Genomic DNA, 22,184 nt, shown 5'->3' with positions numbered 1-22,184 from the left:
AGGCAGTATTTGCAGCAGCAAAAACAGCTTGACGCTGGTGTTGTTATTTACGACATTTAAACAACATACGGCAGGCTGCTCCACAACCTCTACAAGGATAACCAGAATACATTGACTTCATTTGACTGCATGCAGCTATAAAGCCAACAAACAAACACACAACGTGTATGTATATGCTTCGCATTGGTGCTTGAAAGGCGCTTATAAATGTAGGATTATCATTATGTTAGGTTACGTGACGTTGTTTAGCTAAAGCTCATCCGTAAGTCGCCCATTGTTTTCTATCTGCAACGTTTCAATGACTGATATTTTGTCATGCCTCTTTTTCGGTTTAGGGGTGTCGTCCCACTTTCCACATGGCCAACCCATTACGCCGTGAAGTTATTCGACTTTACAAAAACGTAAGTGAACTTTTGGCTTCATTCACTCGGCGTGGGGATTTTGCCTTGTACACCATGAAACAAGGCCAACTGAAATGTCATCCCACTGTAGTTTCAACCCAGAATTAATTGCTGTATTTTTTCATCAATGAATGTCGTGCTCTTAGAAAGACACTCCTTTTCTCATTTTGTGTCGTATACGTGTAACATTTGTGTCTTGAATGCACATTTAGATGTTTGCAAAATGTCAAGGGGTCACTCCATTAGTTCGCAGAAGTCTTCTGTAGACAACGCTAACTCCTTTTGTCACAAATGTAAATGGTTAGCAAACACACACATTTGATTGAATCCAACCAATTTGCTCTGCCTGATGTTTTGTTTGTGTTGATCTGATTTCTTCTCCAAAAGCTGCTCTATCTTGGTCGGGACTACCCTGAGGGATCTGCCTTTTTCCGAGAGCGCCTCAAGTCGGCCTTCATGAAAAACAAAGATGTGACGGACGCCGAGCAAATCAAGAAGCTTGTGGGACGAGGAGAGTTTGTTATCAAGGAGTTGGAGGCACTCTACTTCCTCAAGAAATACAGAGCCATGAAGAAGAGGTACTATGACCCGCAAAGATAATTCTATCAAAGTCAAGTCAAAGTCAGCTTTATTGTCAAATATGCTAATATGCATGACATACAGCACAGATGAAATTAATGTCAAGGATGCAAGCACGACGATGAAATACTAGCCTGGACTATCCTGAAGACTGGCTCGGTCAATTCGTCATGATATGTTAAATGTGAGATCATTCAGCAATTGTTTTTATTTTCCACGCAAGGACTCTTGGACATAGAATCAAAAGTTAACGTTGGGAAATGTTACTTGGTTGTGAGCTATTCAATTTGTTTGTGCAGAAAGCCATAATTATACAACCATAACTGTGAATGAATGTCAATGTGTGTGCAGTTCATCCAATCTGTCCTAAGTACAACTAAATAAATGGAGACAAAACATATGTGGATTGCCTTCATCTTTGTTCGCAGTTGACTCAAATAGAAAGGCGGGGGAGGTTACCCCGGACCCCGTTGCCGTGCTGAAGCGACATGACGAGACCTGACAGACAACGGCCTTGACAGATCCTTTGTTGCGTGTACTTTCTTTTTTTGGTCCTTTTTCATCACACTCAAAGTCAAAGTCAAGCCGTCTCCTGTGATGGGAATGGATCTGATTTCAGCACAGGGGACATTGCCATAGAAATGATAACATGAAGTCAAGTGTGTCTGTGTAAGCTCTCAGGCGTACAGTAGTGGTCCATCGATGAGAAGGTTTCTTCAGCCGTCATCTGTACAATTTTGAAGGTTTCGGACGAAGCCTCTTGGATAGGAGACGTATGAAGTCAAGTGTTGTGTATTTTCTGCTGTAAATTGTGGACTGAGCAAAAATTTGAGGTCCTATGGAGGAAAGGGGGCATTCCAAGAAAATACAGTAAAAATTTGAGGTCCTATGGAGGAAAGGGGGCATTCCAAGAAAATACAGTACATGCTGTGTATGAAGAGGGGGGAACACGTCAGTAAGTTGGCCAAGATGTTATGGTGCATACACACCACAAAGTCAACTGTGCATAGATGTACATCGTTTTATTTTTTTTAACTAGCTTTGCATATTTAGTTCGTAAAAGTGTGTCTTCACGGTGAATGAAATGCCTCTAGCTAACGTCCGAGCTAATCGTCGAGACGTTTACATGTTTCGAGTACCACCCATTTCAAAATAGTTGCAATTCTTCTTCTTTTCCTTTCGGCTTTTCCCCTCAGGGGTCGCCACAACGAATCAATGTCCTCCATCTATCCCGGTTTTGTGCATCCTCTTCTCTCACAACAGCTACCTTCATATCCTCTTTGACCACATCCATAAACCTCCTCTTCGGTCTTCCTCTCTGTCTCCTGCCTGGCAGTTCAAGGCTCAGCATCCTTTTCCCGATATAGTCGCTCTCTCTCCTCAGGACATGTGCAAACCATCTCAGTCTGACTTTCTCTCCAAAGCCTCTAATATGCGTTGTCCGTCTAATGTACTAATTCCTGATCCTATCCAACCTGGTCACTCCCAAAGAAAAGCTCAACATCTTCAGCTCTGCTACCTCCAGCTCTGCTTCCTGTCTTTTCTTCAGTGGCACTGTCTCCAGTCCAAACATCATGGCTGGTCTCACAACTGTTTTATACACTTTTCCTTTCATCCTAGCTGAAAGCCTTCTATCACACACATATATTCCGTCTTGCTGCGACTGATCTTCATTCCTCTCCTTTCCCGGGCATATCTCCACATCTCTAGTTTCTCCGCCACCTGTTCCCAGTTCTCGCTACAGATCACAATGTCATCTGCAAACATCATGGTCCAAGGAGATTCTTGTCTAACATCGTCTGTCAGCCTGTCCATCACCATAGCAAACAAGAAGGGGCTCAGAGCTGACCCCTGGTGGAGTCCCACCTCCACCTTGAATTCCTCAGTCATACCGACAGCGCACCTCACAACTGTCTTACAGTCATGATACGTGTCTTGCACCGCTCTGACATACTTTTCCGTCACTCCAGACTTCCTCATGCAATGCCACAGCTCTTCTCTGGGCACCCTGTCATACGCTTTCTCCAGATCTACAAAGACACAATGCAATTCCTTCTGACCTTCTCTGTACTTCTCTATCAGCATTCTTAAAGCAAACACTGCATCTGTCATACTCTTTTTTTTTTTTTTTTTTTGGCATGAAGCCATACTGCTGCTCACAAATGTTCACTTCTGCTCTTAGTCTAGCTTCAACTACTCTTTCCCAGAGTTTCATTGTATGGCTCATCAACTTTATTCCTCTGTAATTAGTACAACTCTGCACATCTCCTTTGTTCTTAAAAATGGGCACGAGTACACTTTGTCTCCATTCTTCAGGCATCTGTTCACCATCTAAGATCTTGTTGAATAACCCACTCAGGAACACCACCGCCACCTCTCCAAGACACTTCCATACCTCGATTGGTAAATCATCAGGCCCGAGTGCCTTTCCCCCCTTCATCCTCTTCAGCGCCCTCCTCACTTCATCCTCGCTAATGTTTGCTACGTCTCGGTCCACAACAGTCACGTCTTCTACTCTTTGTTCCTTCTCATTTTCCTCATTCATCAATTCTTCAAAGTACTCTTTCCATATTGCCATCACACTACTGGCACCTGTTAATACATTGCCATCTCTATCCTTAATTACCCGAACCTGCTGCAGGTCCTTTCCGTCTTTGTCTCTCTGTCTCGCCAGCCTGTAAAGATCAGTCTCACCTTCCTTGCTGTCCAGCCGAGCATACAAGTCATCATAGGCCTCTTGTTTGGACTTTGCCACCTTTACTTTAACCGTGCGCTGCATCTCCTTGTACTGCTGTCTACTCTCGTCCGTCCTCTCAGTGTCCCACTTCTTCTTTGCTAAACTCTTTCTCTGTATACACTCCTGCACCTCCCCATTCCACCACCAAGTCTCCTTATCTACCTTTCTTCCACTCGATACACAAAGTACTTTCCGACCTGTGTCTCTGATTATGTTCGCTGTAGTTTGCCAGTCATCTGGAAGGACCTCTTGCCCACCCAGTGCTTGTCTTACCTCCTTCCTAAATGTCATGCAACACTCTTCCTTTTTCAACTGCCACCATTTTGTCCTCACTTCAGCCTTTGGTTTCTTCATCTTCCTCACTGCCAGCGTCATCCTACACACCACCAACCTATGCTGTCTGGCTACACTCTCACCAACCACTACTTTGCAGTCACTGATTTCCTTTAGATGGCGCCGTTGACACAAAATGTAGTCTACCTGTGTACTTCTGCCTCCACTCTTATAGGTCGCCCTATGTTCCTGTCTCTTCTGAAAGAAAGTATTCACAATAGCCATTTGCATCCTCTTAGCAAAGTCAACCACCATCTGTCCTTCAGCGTTCCTCATCTGGAGTCCAAACCTGCCCATCACCTCCTCATCATCTTTGTTTCCTGCGCCAACATGTCCATTGAAGTCTCCACCAATTACAACCCTCTCACTTCTCGGGATGTTCTGTATGACTTCATCAAAGTCCAACCAAAATGTCTCCTTCTACGCCGGCTCACATCCTACTTGTGGGGCATACCCACAAACAACATTGAACATCACCCCTTCAATTTCTAGCTTCAGACTCATAATTCTGTCTGATACTCTTTTTACTTCTAAGACATTCCTAACAAACTCCTCTTTTAAGATAACCCTAACTCCATTTCTCTTTCTGTCTTCACCATGATAGAACAACTTAAACCCTGACCCTAAGCTTCTAGCCTTGCTCCCTTTCCACCTGGTCTCCTGGACACACAGTGTGTCTACCTTCCTTCTCTGCATCATGTCAACCAGCTCTCTACCTTTACCTGTCATTGTTCCTACATCCAAAGTTCCTACGCTTAGTTCTATACTCTTGGCGTTCCATTTGTCTTATTTCCTCCCTGCACACCTCCCTCCTCTCCTTCTTCGACCAACAGTAGTCCATTTTCCACTGGCACCCTGAAGGTGAACAGTACCAATGGCGGCCGTTGTTAACCCGGGCCTCGACCTATCCGGTATGGGATTCATAGGTTTGATTCGCATGTTTGTTTTGGCAAATTTATTTTATTTTTTACGTCGGATGACCTTCCTGACACAACCCTCTGTATTTATCCGGGCTTGGGACCGACACTAGCTTGTGCCCCCTTGTGGCTACATTTCAAAATAGTTGCAATTCATATATCTTATCTATTCCATCAAAATGTCTTTGGTGTTACAGAGCGGAAGGTTTCTATTTTGTCAGAACTTCGGGGACTCGTCGCCTGTGAAAACGAAACCAGAAGTCTGGGGAGAGCGTGCGGAAACAAAAGCGGAAGTGATCGACAGTTGTTCATGTCAGTCTCCCAGCACTTCTTTCCCACGTGGAAGAACGTCTTTTTCCCGTGATGCCTTGCGTTCATCATGGCTGCGCTCTGCTGTCCTGCACGCGTGTAAACACTCGCAAATGCCGCTTCGAGAATTCATCAAGAAAAGTGTGAAATGAACCATTTTGAGCGCCGAGCGGCCTCCGACTACATTTGAAGACAAACAACGAAGCCGAGATGAAGACCAAATCCAAGTCCGCGCATCACAGATCCGACAACACCTACAGGGTAAGAGTATTGAACGCCTAACACGCGTGCGGAAATCGCTTCATACCTTATTAAACAACTCTTTCTTTACATTTTACGCGTGACGTCTTTGTATTCAAGATAATTTGCTGTAGCGTGCAAAGCAGCCACAAATCGACTTTTTGTGCTTACTTCCTAACGACTTGTGTATGACTAAGACTAGCCGGTTCAATGATACGAATTCATGTTTATTTTTTCAAAATCCAACCTATTATCCGCTTTGCAGTTTCTTACATTTGCCGAGAGGCTTTCCAATGTCAACATCAACGTCATCCACCGGATTGACCGAACCGGATCATATGGAGAGGTATGCCGTATCGATCATGGAAGCATTGTCACTTCCGGGGTCGTTGACTCATAACGTTGTCTTGGAATGCAGGAAGTGGAAACCTATTTCTTTGAAGGCCTGACAAAATGGAAAGACCTCAACGTGACGGAAAACTTCAGTATGTCCAACGCACAACGATCGCTCTGTTGTTTGTCCTTGAGTTTGGATTCACGACCCGCTCCTCCCTTCTCGTCTTCTTCAGCCACATTTTTGAAGGAGGTCTCCAGCAAGTGTCAGTCATTCAACATGCTGGTTTTCCATCAAAACTCAATTGTGGAGAGTCTGAAAACACACCTGGCAGTCACCGGCAGTCTGGCCTACCAACCTTTACTCGAGTAAAACGACGAATAGTTTTGTGTAACCGAGCTGCAGCTTTTGTTGGGCTGAATGTGACCTCCTTGTAAATTGATTCCCAGTCTGGTGGTTCGGTTGGCTCGAGACCTGCAAACGGACTTCTACCCTCACTTCCCCAACTTCTTCACGCTGATCACCGCCATGCTGGACACCAAAGACACAGAGCTGCTGGAATGGGTTTTTACGTGCCTCTCCTACCTGTACAAGTACTTGTGGAGGCTGATGGTGAAAGACGTGGACAACATCTACAGGTGAAAGAGGCGACCGTTGGGCCACACGGGATGAAGATTTGGTGGTGCCGACGCATTGCAATTTCTGTTGTGATTTCACCCTCCTGCGCAGAATGTACAGCAAACTGCTGGAGCACAAGAAGGAACACATCCGCAAGTTCGCAGCGGAGAGTTTTGCATTTCTGATGAGAAAGGTATTCTTCAATTTGACGTTTGGATTCAAGCGGACACGTCCAAGCGGGTTGCCCTGTCCCGTAGGTTCCCGATCTGGACCGCTTGCTCTCTCTCGTCTTCTCCGACTTGGAGCAAAATCCTGACAAGGCAGAAGGTGCCGGCCAGCTGTTGTTTGAGATGTGCAAAGGTGTCCGCCGCATGTTTCACTCCTGCGCGGCGACCGTAAGAGACGCTTTGCTTGTCAAGCGCTTGCGTCAAAGTGCTTTCAGCGTCAGGTTCTTGGATCCAAAGTGACTTTGTCTCAACCTCTCCTCGAACAAGGCCCTCCCTACCGCGATACGGAAGGTGGGACCCGCAACCAACCGGGGAGCCCCTTTACCTTGGGACCTGGTGCGAGACGCGCTGGATCACGCGGCCCGGGCTGCAGCCGATCACGTGGACAAGGAGCACTTTTTGGTGTTTTGGGACTCGCTCCGGGTAGGAAGGCTTGATGAAATCCTCATCGAAGAAAATGTTGCAAATGGGATTTCTCCCAAAACAAATCTGCATTTATTGTTCATGCGGTTGGGACACGTGCAGGCAACGCCTGCCCTCACTCAATTGGCCACGCCCCTTCAAGGCACAAATCCAATCGGAACGCACTTGAGACAACTTGTTTCTGGAAAACATTTTGGAAGTTGACACACATTTGCCATGTCAATGTCCTAATCCGTTCCCAACATTCAGAGATGGTTTTCCAAAGCATTAAAATGCATCCAAATTTGGAACAAGCGCATTACAATTAGATGACTGCGCAATCAATGATGGCGGTGCATCATGTAAAAAACAAACAAAGAATATAATAAATGCTGGTCATTTAACCACCGTTTCCTTGTTTTTTTTTTTTTTTTTTTTTGTCCTCTTCTGATGTCACCTCCGCTATAATTGACAGGATGGCGTGGATGAGGTTTTCAGTATTTTGGAGGCCAAGGGAGAGGAGGCCGGCCCCGCAGGAGAGCAGCTGGAAAGACTGCTCTTTGTCCTGCACACTTTGGTGTCTCACAAGGACGGAGCCAAGATCACCAAGCCGGAGGTGCTCTGTCAGGTACAAGGAGAGCCCCGTCGTCCTGTCCTTGGAAGACGCTTCTTCAGACGTGGTCCTTTTTGTCTGGTAGACGGCGCTCCGCCTGGTGCAGAGCGACTCGCTTCCCTCGCCGTGTTCGCGACTCCTCCTCCAAATCTTTTCCTCCTTGCTGCTCGGGGAGAACATCAGACTCCCCGATGCTCTCATCCAGGACATCGCCTACAAGGTATGCCTGATGTTCCGCGATTTTTTTGTGAGGTTTGCGTCGAGTTTGGTCGAGAAAGCAATTCGAGTGGTAAAGTTGTGGTATGGCTTTATTATGGTCCACAAAACCAAACCTCCTCCTCCTGCAGGTGTTTGTCAGCTCTTTGGGAGAAGATCTCATCCTGGAGTTCACCAAAGAGATGTTTCCCATGAAGCAGTTTGAAGAGGTGAGGTGTTTTTCTTGCTGATGAGTTTTTGTCCTAACATCCTCCATTTTGCCACTGCAGCTCTTCCTCCCCGCCCTCCTGCGCTTCGCCGGCGGCTTGTTTGCCCGCGGCGATCCGGCGTGTCGCCACCGTGCGCTGGAGGCGCTGGTCACGTTGATCCTGGCCAAAGCCCCGCCCCCGACGGACGGCGCCATGGCCTTTGAGACCTACCCGCTGCTCTTCACGGGACCGACCGTCGGGTGACTTGGCAATTTCAAGCTGTTCTGTCGCGGCGCTTGTTTCCGTCTCACCACTTAAAAAAAGCATTTGTGGCGTCTTGACTCTGTGAAAATATATAAAATATCGCAGTTGCGCACTTCCCTTTTGGCTCCAAACACAAAACAAACCAAAAGAAACATCTCGGTCGAGGTACCGCTACGTCTACATTGAACAAAGCTTGATGGGATTTATTTTCAATGTTGTATTTCTTGTCAGGCAATTCAGTCACCGAGGGAAAGGGGAGCAGAGAGCCGTACCTGAGCTGCTTCTGTCACTCATCGCATTGCCCGAGCAGAAAAATGTGCCCATTGCAGATCTGTCGCTACCTTGGAGCGCGCTGGTGCTTCTGCCTCACCTCAGGTAACGCGTAAGGAACCTTCCAAAAAAAAGTACTTAAAAAAAATAATTTTTTTTTTACATTTTGAATCTTGGGGTTATCGAAAAAGCAAACTCCTATCATGTTATTCAAAACTAATTTTGTTGTTTTGTTTGTCTTTTTTCACCACCTGGGATTTCTTGACCTCCTATTTTTCTTCAACTAGCATCCAATTTCACAGGCACATCATACAAATAATTTGTCTGTACACAGGTGAAGATTTGGGGGAAATGTTCCTCATTAAAACTGAATTCTTAATACATCACTCCTTCACTTTCAAATTGTCCACCATAAAACTCAAACCATTTTAATCAGAAAAAGCACATCAAAACGAATGACAACTTTGAAAACTTGTCCTGACAAACTGAAGTGAACCCTGCGGCCGCCACAGTGGACCGCTTCTCATCTTATGAGGTTCCGGCGTGCATGAAAACACATATTTACCCATACTTGCATTCACCAAAAATAATCAGATGCTATGTCCGACAAAAAATACTGTTTTCTATCGATACGTCATTATTTTGATATTTTTTTTAGGCCTCTTGTTCCAGGTGATGTGTTTCCTGCAGTCACTGCCTTTTTAAAACGCCTACTGTGTGAAATTGAGATGGAAGAAGTGGCAAAAGGTATTTCATCGTGTTTGCCGCCGCCTCCTTTTTGATTTGGAATGAGCGCTTTGCCGTTTTTGTCTCTCCAGCAGGTTTGTTTGTTGCCAGACAAGCCCTAAGCTGCCTCCTCGCTCTGGACAGCTCTGCTGAGCCGCTCTCTTTGGTCCCTGTGGACAAAGTCGCCGCCATCCTACGGTACACGTGAGAAAATGATGCCACATGAAGGAGTAGGACGGCGATAACCGGGCCTTTTTTCTTTTTTTTTTCCCCAGGAAGTTCCCCACAGAGCTGTCAGCCCTGCTTTTCGGAGACCTCTATTACACTCGCCTGTCCTTGAGCGGTGCTTCCGAGCACCTGTCCCACCATGCACTTTTCGACCTTTACCAGATTCTGCACAGCAACCTTTCTTCTAACATATCCAAGGTGCATCTCCAGGCGTCCTTTTTATGAACCTTTTTGTGCACTGCGCGCAATCGAGTGCATAGAAGAGAAGCAACAATTTGAACTTCCAATCGATTCCCGCTAAGACTCGGCATTCAAAGGCATAGTGACATAATGGGACTAGAGAGCAAGTGTCCCTAACACCATAGAGAAGGCGCGTCGGATTTCAGATGCGCGCCTGTTGTTGACCTGTTAGCAAACTCGATGCTTATGCGTGCGCCTTATAGTGCGGACAGTCCAGTCATGGCCTGAGCACGCTTTGACTGGAATGACTTGTTACTTTGTAGGTGCGTCTACTTAGCCTGAGGATCCTTTCGCACTTTGAGGCGCAGCTTCCGGCCCCGGAGGAGGTACAGCTCTGGCATTTGAAGGTCATCCGTTCTCTCTTCACGCCGTTGACGAATGGCTCTTCGCGTGCAGCCTGACGAGAGCATGCAGGCGCAGCCGGTGTTTGCCATGTGCCTGCAGGCGGAGCTGGTACCCGCCTCCCTTCAGGACTACCGGGAAAAGTTGCTGTACCTGCGCAAACTGCGCCATGACCTCGTCCAGCGCAGCTTGCCCCACGCGCCACAAGGCACCTTCCAGCAGGTACCGATGACATCATTCACCCCCCCCCTCAGGACATTCCAAGCGCCAAGTTGACTTTGTTGCAGAGAAAACTTGGGTCATGGAATAAGAACGGGTCAAGATTTGACATTTGTGAGACAAACTTTTCCATTAACAAAATGAATAACGTTGAATTCAAAAGGAAGCCCCCTAAAAATGACGTGACATCATTGGGAGACTTAGTTTTGTACTCGGTCCAACGGCGTCTTTACTATCAATAGGATAAATATAGTTTGAATAAAAGTCCGCACTCCTTTACAAATGGCTCACACTGTGTTTTGCGTACTAACATATCGATTGAAAATAAAAGCCATTTATCTGCATTTGACTTTGATGACGCAAGATATACGAGCCACAATTGTCGTTGCTCTTGACTTTTGGCTTTTGCAGGTCCCTCTGCGTTACCTCTTAGCCATGCTGTTGGTCAACTTCAAGCCCCTGTGGGATCCTGTCATCGAGCTACTTGGGTTGGTTGCCACCTTTTCCATGTCCAAGCAGACTTCAAGTCTTTGTGCCAAATTCACCTGTCAGTCTGTTTTCTGCAGGAGCCACGCCAGGGGGATGGACAACAAAGATTTCTGGATGGTGTATCATCACCATCTAGAGAAGGTGGCGGTATTAGCTGGTAGGTTTTGCAACTCTGGCGCACATTTCCACGCCTGCCACCAAGTGTTGTTCACCTCTCCTCCTTTTCCGCACGATAGAAGAACAACTTCAGGAGAGCGAAGGGGAAGACGCGGAGGTCCGGGGCGGGCCGGGCTGCGACGTCATCCAAAGTGGCGACTTGGGAGTGCTGTTTCTCCGGCGGCTCGGGTCAATCGCCGACCCCGACGACAGGGCGGACTTCTGCAACTTCCGTGGCCTGATGTGGCGCGCCATGGCCCACTTTCCGGACAGGGTGGAGCCCCGTAGCCGAGAGCTAAGCCCCCTGCTGCTGAGGTTCATCAGGTGACGTGATCTTAGCCCGTTACTCTGAAGTGTCTTTGAGAGAATGAAATGTATTATTAGTACATCTATGATTGATTATTCAGTCGAGCCGGCACTTAATTCAAGCCAATCGGAAATATCCTGACTTTTATCGGAAACAGGAACGAATTTTACCCGGCTGACCTGCTGGTGGCACCGACTCAGGACTTGAGAAAAAAGAAGGACACAGCGGTCGAGGCGTCCATGATGACCGAGGAAGAAGCGGACGGGCAGGACGAATCGGAAGAGGAGGAGAGGAACAAACGGCAGGCCAAAGCGCCGCCGCGGCGGGCGGCTTCAAAGTAATGGCGCCCTTTCAACACGTGCTTAGGTCACTTCAACAATCCTGACAATTGCATTTAAAAGGGATGTTTCAAGAGATTTCTAACTAAATCGTGAATGAGAAATGTGTTGCTGAAACCATTCGTGTCATTTCGAGATCACGTGCTAAGCAAACTGTGAGCATAGTCTCGCAGTTTGCTTAGTAAGTCAGCATTTAGCCTGTTGAAAAGCACAAAAATACAGTACCGCAGACAAGCATTTCATTTCATTTTGTCACCAAAAGTGTCGCGGAATGCTCTTTCTAAGATAGCCATTTCTTCAAACAACTGAACAAACCATGACCATGCTCATCGCTAATTGATATTCCGCTTTGTCAGCTAGCAAGCTTGTATGAACCAAAATGGTGATTGTTTTTTTTTTTTTTTTTTTTTTTTTTCTTTTTGTCCATGAATACATCTAAAAATCAAAAAAAAACGTGACATGTTATGAATCGTTTTCTCTATCGTAATGTTGTGTTTGTCCCCGCCCCCCTCCCCTGCAGACAACTCATCGCCCACCTGAATGTTTTTGCCAAATTCACCAACCCTCGCTCCCTTTACATGGAGAGCAGCCTGCGAGACCTCTACCACCAAGTAATGGGCAAACTTGCCTCTCTGTACAGTATTTGATTGGACTTTTTTACTCAGCCCTCATGTTTGTCTTCTCAGCTCCTAAGCCACCAGGACCAGCAAATCCAGCAAGTGGCCCTCCAGTGTATTCTTACGTACAAAGACCCCTACGTCGTCCCGTACAAGTAAGCAAATGTTCACGGTGGTCTTTCTTCCGACTGTCTTGTATTGAACACGTGGAAGCTTAAGATAGCCACGCACGCACGCTCCCAGCAAAAAAAGGTGGATGAGATCAGTTAGAAGGTTCACTCATCCCAAAGAAAGTGTTTGTGCTGATTTGTTTGACCTTCAAAATGGATGTCTTGTTTCAGGGAGAATCTGGAGAAGCTGTTAGATGACAAACATTTTAAAAAAGAGATGGTCCATTTTAACATCTGCGAGGAGACGGGCGTCGTGGACGCGTCCCACCGAGCCGGCCTCATTCCGTTGCTCATGAGGTATCTTTCAAGTGGTCGCGCCGCCATTTTGCGGCAGCAGCTCAGCTCTCACTCTGTCCCAAAGGATTCTCTTCGGCCGTCTACGCAGCAAAGGCGGCAGCCGCTTGCAGAGCAAGGCCAACGCCTCCGCGCGTTCCTCCATCATCCTGCGTTTTCTGGCTGGATGTCAGGAGGCGGAGCTGGCCGTGTTTGTTGATCTCCTGCTGGAGCCCGTCTGCCATCACAGCCACGGTAAGCAACTTTGACATTTCGCAAGCGCTTCATCCAGCGCTTGAAGGCCACATTTCTGGTCTAAACGCTCACCTCACTCACTTTGAATTCGTCTGGATTCAAGAAATTCACAAAGCTGGCTGCTTCGATTGACCCTTTTCTATTGTTAATGGCGGAAAAGTCCGACTTTTGATTGTTGGCAAACAAAAGCTGATGTTCCATAACCTCGTAAGCCACTTGGTCCTTTTGTCTCTTGAGGTTCCTGTCGGGACGCCGTTGAGAAAGCGCTGGCCCGGACGGATATTGGTGCCGTTCTGCCGCTGGGTCGCCAGCACAGCCTCCTGAATATCATCAACGTGGTCATCCAGAAGCTGGGCCACCTCATTCAAGTGCACCTGCCCAAAGTGCTGCAGATTCTTCTGTGCATCACCGCCTCCGTGTCGGCCATGCTGGAGATCAGGGAACAGGTAGAAGGCCATCTCCCATCTCTCATCTCTCTCGCTTGACCTATTCCACAGAAAGCTTGTACCGTATCTCCATTTTTCAACCGTAGCTGCGGCCAGGTTGCATCAATCCTCTGAAGAACCTGAGGCGTCTCGGCATCCTGAGGATCCAGGACTTTTTTGAGAACTTTGACAGCTTCGGCTTCAGCGCCGATCAGCTGGAAGGTGTTTTCATGGCTGCGGTGTGGCCTCAGGTGAGCGCGGTGGAGCTAACTCGCTCGCCTTGCTTTCAGAGCGGGCACGCTGAGTGTGACTTTTTGAGCCCAGGTTCATCGCCTCGCCACCGAAAGTCCCTACTCGCCCACGCCGCTCCTGAAGCTCATCCACGTGTGGTGCAAACATGCCAGGTTCGCGTGTTACGATTTCCATCATTGTCGGTATTCCGGATCATCCGCTTGGAGTTCCTAAATGGCCCCTCGCCCCCACCCCGGTTCTGTCCCAGGTACTTCCCACTTCTCTCCAAGCAGCGGCCGGACCACCCGCAGAGCGACGTTCTCCTGAACGTCTTTGCCCTCCTGTCCGCCAAGAACATCTCGCCGGCCACCGCCGCCGTCGTCATGGACGCGGCCGAGGCCCTGGCCACCACGCGGGACTTTGTCGCCACGGAGACGGAGCCGGCGCTGACCGTGGACGGCGGCGCCTTCCCGACGCCGGCGGAAGGCGCGCCTGCTGCAGGTTAGCGAGGACATTTGTAAACTGATCTCAAAGTCCATTCACGGTGTGGTCAAGCGTGGACGTTTCCCCCAGACGCGTTGACGCAGGGCTCCAGGCTTCTACTGCCTCACATCACAAGCGTGCTGCACTATCTCGGCGGCGTGGTCCGAAACACCGACAGGCTCAAAAAGAAGAAATTCCGCCCGCAGGTGTCCAAGGACCTCAACATCTTGTCCAAGCAAGTTTTCACGCCTTTTCATTTGATTTGGAAAGTTGCAAACCATGTCTGACTGTTTTGTTCTTCTGATTCTGCCAGGATCAGTTGCCTTGTTAGCGACAAAGAGCAGAGTTCAATGCTGATTCGGCTTTTACTGCCCTATTTATTGAAAGGCAAAAACTCTCAGGTACTAATTTCTTTCATGCATTTCCAAACACTTTCTTGTTGTTGTTGTTGTTGTAATAGCCGGCGAATGACTCCGGTTTCCTTGATTTCAGGAAACAGAAATGGACATCCTGGCGACTGTCCAGAACTTGCTGAAGCAGTGCGCGCAGCCCTCATCCTTTGTGCAGCCGCTCAGCAAACTCTTGGCCGTCATTCACAACCGGCTTCCCAGGAAGGCTCTCACCAGCGTCTTTCAGGTGGGCACTGCCGGTGGTACTTGGGAGGGTACCCGGTCCCGGTCCAGGTGCTCAAGTTTGCCGTGTTTTCCTCTTCCTTTTAGACCTTGTCAGACGTGGATCCTTCGCTCAAAGACATCAGCGACATGACGGCAAAGGTAGCGTTGGGGATCCCTCAAGGTCCACGGAAAGGCAGTTGTCTCATCAATGACGTCTGCCACCTCTCCTTCTCAGCTCAACGCCTTCGACAGTCGCCACCTGGACGAGGTTTACTTTGACGTCCGCCTGACGGCGTTCCAAGACGCCACCAGGCGGATCAGAGAAATGAAATCCCTCGACCTCGACTACATCGGCGCCGTCATCCACAACTGCTTCCACACTTATGAGGTTGGGAAGCTTGGATTGGATTTGCCTTTATTAGTCTCGCATTGGTGGCAAGATGGACACTTTGACCGTGCTCACACCTGACTCCATGCCGACAGATTGGAGACATGTCGCTGGGCGACAACGCCACCTTGTGCCTGTCCACGATCATCACCCAGCTGGCGGCGGTGGGCGCAGGGGAGAAGGTCTACAGGGACGTCATCCAGCACACCGTCTTGGACGCCGTACACAAGGGGCTCCGGAGCAAGACGGAGGTATTTTCATTTGGATGCTTTCAGGCTGGAAAATACTGCGCACGTGTACTTTTGTGCAGACTGGGGAAGTGCAATTGACACCAAACGAAATGGGCGGACTGCCTTCGCGTGCCAATGAATGGACTCTTACTTTGTCAAGAAAAATGTCTGGCGTCCAGCATGAAGCGCTGGAAAATAATGGCCTTGGCATCAATCTGAGCAAATATATGACACGCCTTTGAAATCCATCGACGACCACCAATATTTGATTGGAAAGCGCGCCAGCCAAAATCTGTCATGGGGAGCGAAGATTGTAATCCAAGTCTCCCGTCTCCTCCGTGTCAGAGCGTGCAGCACGAATACACCAACGTCCTGGCCTGCCTGGTGAAGACTTTCCCCGGCAAGAAAGAATTCCGAGACATGGTGCAGCTCACCGACTACAACGACCCCGAGTCGGACTTCTTTGAGCACATGAAGCACATTCAGGTCTGGATTCTTTGCCATCCGACGTCCCTCTTGAGATTCTTAGCGTTGGCGTGTCTTGGTCCAGGTCCACCGGCGGGGCCGAGCCCTGAGGAAGTTAGCCAAGCAGCTAACGGAGGGCGCCGTGGTGTTGTCGCCGCGTTCCTTGCAGAATTACATCATGCCTTTTGCCTTGACGGCCCTGATGGACGAGAAAATGCTGCAGGTGACGCTGGCGTTGTCTCGCTCGCTCGCTCTCAATTTGACTTTGTCTTGAAAGCATTTTTTTCTGGCGGTGCCCGGCAGCGCGAGGACATGACGACGGCGTGCGTGGACATTGTGGCGGCCGTGTGTCGCCATCTGACCTGGTCCAAGTACCTGTACTACCTGAAACATTTCGTTCACGTCCTGCAGACGTCACGGCTCGAGCAGAAGCTCGCTGTGAGGTGCGCGGCCGCTCCACAAACTCGCACTCTCATCTTGCGTTTGAACACCTCTCACTTAGTCGCCATCCTGTCACCTCCAGGTTGCTGGTCCAAGTCCTCCAAGCCTTTCACTTTGACCACGAGACCCTCACCCGAGCGATGGAAGCTGCTAAAGCCAGACAAGGTAAAAAAAAAAGCCGTTGATAAATGTCAATGGAATTGAAAAACCTATTTTGGGAGTGTTGCGCCTGACAACGAAAGCTTCACTTTATTAAACGTTCTTTTTTGAAGCTTCGACTTCTGCAATGGATGTGGAGGAAGAAGCCGAACCTGAACAATCGGAGGCAAGCGACGACGAGGAGCCCGTGGAGATGGATGGCAAACCTTCTCCGCAAGCTGCGGGAACACCCGATGGGCAAGTTCCCTCTGACAAAGCCAACGTTGCTCAAGGCAAGAAAGGGCCGGCGGCGCCCGAGCCCCCGGCCGTTTGCCGCGGTCTGCCGCAGAGTCAACAGGAGCTGGAGTCGCTCATCAGGACCATCCAGGCGAGCGTCACGAGCAGCGTGTTGCCTCGCCTTCAGAAATGTCTCAACGCCAAGGCAGGATTGATTGATTGATTGATTGATTGATCTGCGGCCATGGAAACAAGGAAAAGGCGGCAACGTGTGCATTTGCCAATCTTTAGGTGAAACGTGACGATGAGCACAAGGCGGTGAAGTCCAAGGAAGTGAAGGAAGAAGAAGTGGCCCGCATCCCCATCGCCTTCGCCATGGTCAAACTCATGCAGACTCTTCCTTCACACATCCTGGAAGCCAACCTGCCGGGGTTAAAATAAATAAATAAATAAGGGGGTGGTGGGCGCTCACTGCTTCGCTGAGTCCCCTTCAGGAGGCGTCAAACCGTTTTCTTCTGTCTGTCTGCCATCCAGGATCCTCATCAAGGTGTGCGTGGTCCTGAGAAACCGATTCCAGGAGGTTCGCGACGTTGCCAGGGGAACGCTGGTGAAGATCCTGGAGACGCTGGGTGTCCGCTACCTGCGATACATGCTGAAAGAGATGCAGGGTGTCCTGGTCAAAGGCTACCAGGTCTCAATGCTTGTTACAGTCCTTTGATCTGCTCTTTGGAATATTTGGGGTGGGGGGCGGTTGGTTAAGATGCGTCTCCTGCTGCTCCTTGAGCAACTTGAGCCACCGGTGAATTGCTGACCCAAAACAATGTTGAGGTTAGTTGATGAGCTTCGTGTCCTGGTTTGCCACCATCTTGTGGCATCAGCGCCAAATTCTTCCATTGGGCGCCACTTGTAGATTTTGTATTTCTTTGTTTGTTTGTTTTGCCACTCGTAGGAGGCATCCGTCCGCCTCTTCACTGCATTTGATTTTCTTTCGTGATAATCGCCTTTTTCAACAGATTTTTCCCCAAATAATACCAGACACATTTTAGCCAAATAATCATGAAACAACAATCCTTGTTTTTCTCTGTAGCGCATCTGTTTTTTTATAATAATAATAATATCCATGAATTGTAATTGATAATAATAGCCATATGATAATATTAATCATATATGATGTAATATTTCTGCGTGTAGGGTTCAGAAAGCGGTGCCTTTTTTTCTGAAATGTTTTATCGGTGTCCTCACTTGATCGGCTTTTGAATCTCCGGTCATCTCGAAGTGAGCCGTGGGTTTTTCAAACGGAACACGAAGGCAAAGCTTAGTCCGCCCCTGGAGAATGTCCCGTTTGTGTCTATTTGTCTGGCAGGTCCACGTTCTGACATTTACCGTGTACCAGCTGCTGTCGGCCCTCAGCCCAACCCTGAAAAGCGGTGACCTGGACCCGTGCATGAGCTTGCTCATCCACGTAAGAAGGCAGCGCGAGCGCTCGCTCTCCTTTCACATTTGCGCTTTTGTCAATTTGCTTGTCGCGGCGCCGCTCAGATCTTCAACAACGAGCTGTTTGGCGCCGTCGCCGAGGAGAAAGCCGTGAAGGGAATCGTCTCCAAACTGATGGAGGCGCGGCATAGCAAGAGCATGGACTCCTACCAGATTCTGGCCCAGTTCTGCAGCAAAGAGAGCATCACCATGCTTGTTCTGCCCTTGAAGGAGGTGGGCGGAGTTGGCTTGGCTTGGATTTTTGCCGCCGTTTGCCGATTCAATCTCTTGTTGCAGATTTTGGAGAACTCCAAGAGTCTGAAGGTGTGTAGCCGCGTGGCGGCAATTCTGCAGCGCCTGGTTCTGGGCCTGCTGGAAAATCCTGCCATGGGCTCCTCTGACATCCTCCTGCTGAGCCACGGTCTCATCAGCCAGAGCCTGCCTCTGCTGACTCGGAAAGACAAGTACCAAGTTACGCCGAGTGACTCCTCTGCATTGGCTGGTGTCTTTTTTTTTCAGCGTTTTTTGTTGTTTTCTAGGGACAAAGCTCGAGCTCAGCCTCCACCTGACCCTCGACTCCCACCTCCGAGCTGCCTACTCCTGCCACCCACTCCAAAGAGAGGCGGTGTGAAAGCTCTGGTTAGCCGACGGACCAACATGCACATCCTGGTGGATGCCGGTCTTAAGGTCAAGAGCCAGCAAAAAAGAAGAGAGAAAAAAAATTATATATATATAGATTTATATATATATATATCAATTCTTTTTTTTTTGGGGGGGGGGGGTAATTTTGGTCGCGTTAGTAATCACTCGTGCTCTACAGCTGCTCCATTTGAGTCTGAAGAAAGCCAAAGTGACATCATCAATGGACTCTGCCCTTGAGATGTTGGACCCTTTTGTGACCATGCTGCTTGAATGCCTGACCTCCATGCACGTCAAGGTGGGAGCAGCTCACACTGACAACCAATCTTGCTTCCAGAATCGCAGAACTTCCTGTACTTTTTTTTTTTTTTTTTTTTTTTGATAACCACTCTCTCATCAGGTGATCACGGAAGCACTGGTGGCCTTCCAGTGTGTGCTGAAGTTCCCTCTGCCTGCCCTGGAGCAGAATATCAACCAGCTGACCAAGCAGCTCTTTGTCCTGCTTAAGGATTACTCAAAGGCCGGCGCCGCCCGTGGGGAGAACTACATCCTGGTCCAGAATTGCTTTAAGGTCTACATTGAGAAGCACCTGTCCTATTTTGTCAGGGATATCTTTGTTTTGGCCTTGAGACCATCACCATAGTGGTGAAAATGGGCTTCCATATCTGTTTTGGCTTTTAGACCATCACCGTAGTGGTGAAAAAGGTGAAGGACAGCACAATTTCCGAGCTCCAACTGCAGGTGCTGCTGGGATACGCCGAGGAGGACATCTATGACCGGTCTCGACGGGCGACTGCCTTTGGCCTCCTGAGGGTACGCGCCATTTGCGACGCTTGGATGGCGACGCAGGAACACTTGGAACGCTTGACTTTGAATTTGCGGCAACTCGTTGCAGGCCATTGTGTGGCGGAAGCTCATCGTTCCTGAGATGCAGCCGCTGATGGATAAAGTAGGCAAGCTGTCAATCAACGGAATTAACGCCATGGTCCGAGTGCACTGCAGACAGGTACTGGGGAAAATGAGGCCAAACAAAGCAGCCATCCGTCACACCTTCAACGCGACCCTGTTGGTCTTTCAGATATACTTAAAGTACTTGCTGGACTACCCGCTGGGCAAGAAGCTGCGCGGCCACTTGGACTTCATTGTGGCCCAGCTGGCCTACGAACACGACACGGGCAGGGAGTCGGCGTTGGAGATGCTGGCTTACGTCTTCCAGACTTTCCCTCAGGTACTTTGATTTGAAGCTGCGCGCTTCATTTCCAAGAATATTGACGGGAGGCGCCGCTTTTGATTCCCTTCAGGCGCTCCTGCTGAAGTACAGCGACCTTTTCTTTGCACCGCTGGCCTTGGTCGTGGTCAACGATGACTCGGCGCGCTGCAAGAAAATGGCCGCCATGGCCATCAAAGCCCTGCTGGCCAAGCTGGACGTCAACAAGCAGAATTCTTTCTTCTCGCTCATCAGCAGTTGGCTGACTGAAGAGAAGGCACGTTGAGCTCCTCTTGTCACCCGCTAGCGTTTTGTCCCGGTTGGGCGCCTCCTTACGCTTGCTGTGGCGCAGGTGAGCCTGAGGCGTCTGGGCGCTCAGCTTTGCGGTCTCTTCGTGGAGGTGGAGGAGGAGAACTTTGCCAAACGCCTGGACGGCCTGCTGCCGGTGCTGGCCAAAGAGCTCAACCCCGACAACTACCGAGACGTACGTACGCACGCACGCGCTTCAAACGGACACGCCAACGGAAGCCCCTTTTGCTCACTTTTGCTGCGGTGTGCCTTCAGATGGAGGAGGAGGAGGAGGAGCGGGCAGCAGACAGGCTCTTGTTCACTTACCTGACCCTCGTCACCAAATTGATCCAGCATTGCGGCTTTCTGGAGCTCCAGAAACCTCGTGACACCCTTGCCCGTATTTGGGGTAAGGCGCCCACACTTTGCGGCTGCCGGCCGCCCGGCCCATCCCACTGACCCGCTGCCCTTTTCAGGCCACGTGGAAGGCCATTTGCGCTACCCTCATCACTGGGTGTGGCTGACCGCCTCGCAGATCTTCGGCCAGCTCTTCGCCGCCCACCGGCCGGAGGATCTGGTTGCGGCGTGGAAAGCGCAGGGAGGCGGGACGGCACCCCCGAACGTGGCCTCGGCTTTCATCACCGTCAACCAGGACAAAAAGGTCCCGGTGGAGTTTGACCCCGGTGGTCATCTTCTCTTCTCACGCCCTCTCGTCATTCTTTTCTGCAGATGAGAGAGCTGGCGTTGGCCCTCTGCCATCAGCTGCAGTCCAGCTTCTTGGACACGGCGTCTGGCGAGCAGGTGATCAAAAATCTCCTCTTTGTGGGGAAGGTCATCTACCTGCTCTGCCCCGAGTCGGCCATCCTCACCCCTGAGGAGGAAATGGAGGACAAGGATGACGTGGACCGCGTGAAGGACCACAAACCTCTGTCGCTGCTGTGGCTCATCCAAAAGCTGTCACTGATGGCTAAAAGGGAGGCGGCGGATAGTCCCAAAATTCCGCTCAAGGTACCCCAACGCAATTGGGAATTTCAATGCACTCTGCTTCCGCTATCACACATGAAGTTGCGCAGATGCTCAATGTTTGCTTTGTCGCAGCCGTTGTGAAATGTCAAATGAACTTTCCAAACATCTTGGAGGAATTTTTTGTTTGGTTTTTGTTGTTCAACCAAAATAAGGTGCGAGCTTTTCTAACCTTCCCATTCCTGATAATTGCAGAGAACCTGTGTGTTTAAATTCTTGGGAGCAATGGCAATGGACCTTGGCAAGGAGCGACTGGGCCCTTATTTGACCACCATCATTGCACCGCTCTACAGAGAACTGGAGAGCACCTATGCAGAACAAGGTAAGTCTCCCATTTTCTACATGCCTACTTGCAAAGGGGCCGCTCACCCTCAGCGCTGCCGTCGTCGTCATCAGACCCGACGCTGAAGAACCTGGCTCAAGAGCTGGTGGAGCTGATGAAGAAACAGGTGGGCTTGGAGACCTTCTCCCTGGCTTTCTCGGCGGTGCAGAAGCAGTTTGCAGTGAGGCGGGCTGCGCGCAAGCGACAACGAGCCGTGCAGGTAAAGCCACCGTTGCTCGATTAGGACTTTTTCCTTGTAGGAAAATGTCCATTTCATCAACCTATGCCGTTCAAATGTGGATTTGTATTTCCAGGAAATGCCGCCCTCAATCACAAACGTGACACATTTGAACAATTTCTTGTCAGTCCATTGAACACATCAACTTTTATGGTGTTGTCGTCTTTCCAGGCGGTGACCAACCCCGACATCGCCGCTCAGAAGAAAGTCAAGAAGCACCTCAATAAAATTGAGGCCAAAAAGCGCAAGATCGAGTTCCTGCGGCCTGGGTATAAAGCCAAGAGACACCGTAGCCACGCCCTCAGAGACCTGGCCATGGTGCAGTGAGTCAAAC

At 49.4% G+C, this 22,184-nt stretch overlaps 2 protein-coding genes across 4 annotated transcripts; both read left to right on the top strand.

Annotated features, from left to right (window-relative positions):
• Positions 1-56: 56 nt before the first annotated feature.
• On the top strand, positions 57-1,380 carry lyrm5a (LYR motif containing 5a). 2 transcript variants are annotated; one of them, XM_088988898.1, is made up of 3 exons: positions 57-165; positions 336-401; positions 789-1,380. In XM_088988898.1, the coding sequence occupies exons 2-3, from the start codon at positions 357-359 to the stop codon at positions 999-1,001; spliced, it is 258 nt and encodes an 85-aa protein (XP_088845024.1). In that variant the 5' UTR covers positions 57-165; positions 336-356; the 3' UTR covers positions 1,002-1,380. The 2 variants fall into 2 exon arrangements, with proteins under 2 accessions (XP_088845024.1, XP_088845026.1); XM_088988900.1 differs by having other exon boundaries at positions 138-262.
• Positions 1,381-5,188: 3,808 nt separating this feature from the next.
• utp20 (UTP20 small subunit processome component) lies at positions 5,189-22,182 on the top strand. 2 transcript variants are annotated; one of them, XM_088989168.1, is made up of 60 exons: positions 5,189-5,537; positions 5,782-5,862; positions 5,935-6,001; positions 6,086-6,218; positions 6,300-6,488; positions 6,580-6,661; positions 6,726-6,863; positions 6,963-7,118; positions 7,573-7,725; positions 7,796-7,930; positions 8,058-8,135; positions 8,196-8,374; positions 8,610-8,753; positions 9,307-9,395; positions 9,470-9,572; positions 9,650-9,800; positions 10,106-10,168; positions 10,239-10,406; positions 10,815-10,891; positions 10,970-11,049; positions 11,129-11,372; positions 11,513-11,692; positions 12,214-12,304; positions 12,380-12,465; positions 12,652-12,777; positions 12,842-13,008; positions 13,246-13,454; positions 13,541-13,684; positions 13,758-13,837; positions 13,933-14,165; positions 14,238-14,382; positions 14,461-14,548; positions 14,640-14,783; positions 14,867-14,920; positions 14,997-15,149; positions 15,245-15,400; positions 15,725-15,865; positions 15,930-16,067; positions 16,148-16,287; positions 16,368-16,450; positions 16,558-16,865; positions 16,952-17,091; positions 17,195-17,351; positions 18,024-18,122; positions 18,200-18,367; positions 18,431-18,597; positions 18,673-18,820; positions 18,954-19,070; positions 19,173-19,343; positions 19,454-19,585; positions 19,668-19,778; positions 19,851-20,000; positions 20,074-20,256; positions 20,332-20,463; positions 20,544-20,676; positions 20,744-20,928; positions 20,997-21,275; positions 21,486-21,612; positions 21,687-21,832; positions 22,022-22,182. In XM_088989168.1, the coding sequence occupies exons 1-60, from the start codon at positions 5,487-5,489 to the stop codon at positions 22,175-22,177; spliced, it is 8,328 nt and encodes a 2,775-aa protein (XP_088845294.1). In that variant the 5' UTR covers positions 5,189-5,486; the 3' UTR covers positions 22,178-22,182. The 2 variants fall into 2 exon arrangements, with proteins under 2 accessions (XP_088845294.1, XP_088845293.1); XM_088989167.1 differs by having other exon boundaries at positions 5,190-5,537; positions 9,467-9,572.
• The last annotated feature ends 2 nt before the right edge of the window (positions 22,183-22,184 follow it).

Source organism: Hippocampus bargibanti, linkage group LG22 (genome assembly GCF_051943395.1).
Source record: "Hippocampus bargibanti isolate YZ-2025 linkage group LG22, ASM5194339v1, whole genome shotgun sequence".
Classification (NCBI taxonomy): domain Eukaryota; kingdom Metazoa; phylum Chordata; class Actinopteri; order Syngnathiformes; family Syngnathidae; genus Hippocampus; species Hippocampus bargibanti.
This window is presented reverse-complemented; position numbering and strand designations above follow the sequence as displayed.

What these genes read in the sequence shown, in the direction of transcription:
- lyrm5a (XM_088988898.1), top strand. Translation starts at nt 357, where the DNA reads ATGGCCAACCCATTACGCCGTGAAGTTATTCGACTTTACAAAAAC. An exon ending in TTATTCGACTTTACAAAAAC is followed by an intron (nt 402 to 788) that starts GTAAGTGAACTT and finishes CTTCTCCAAAAG; the next exon opens with CTGCTCTATCTTGGTCGGGA.
- utp20 (XM_088989167.1), top strand. Translation starts at nt 5,487, where the DNA reads ATGAAGACCAAATCCAAGTCCGCGCATCACAGATCCGACAACACCTAC. An exon ending in TGGCTGCGGTGTGGCCTCAG is followed by an intron (nt 13,685 to 13,757) that starts GTGAGCGCGGTG and finishes TTTTGAGCCCAG; the next exon opens with GTTCATCGCCTCGCCACCGA. An exon ending in ACTGCTTCCACACTTATGAG is followed by an intron (nt 15,150 to 15,244) that starts GTTGGGAAGCTT and finishes CCATGCCGACAG; the next exon opens with ATTGGAGACATGTCGCTGGG.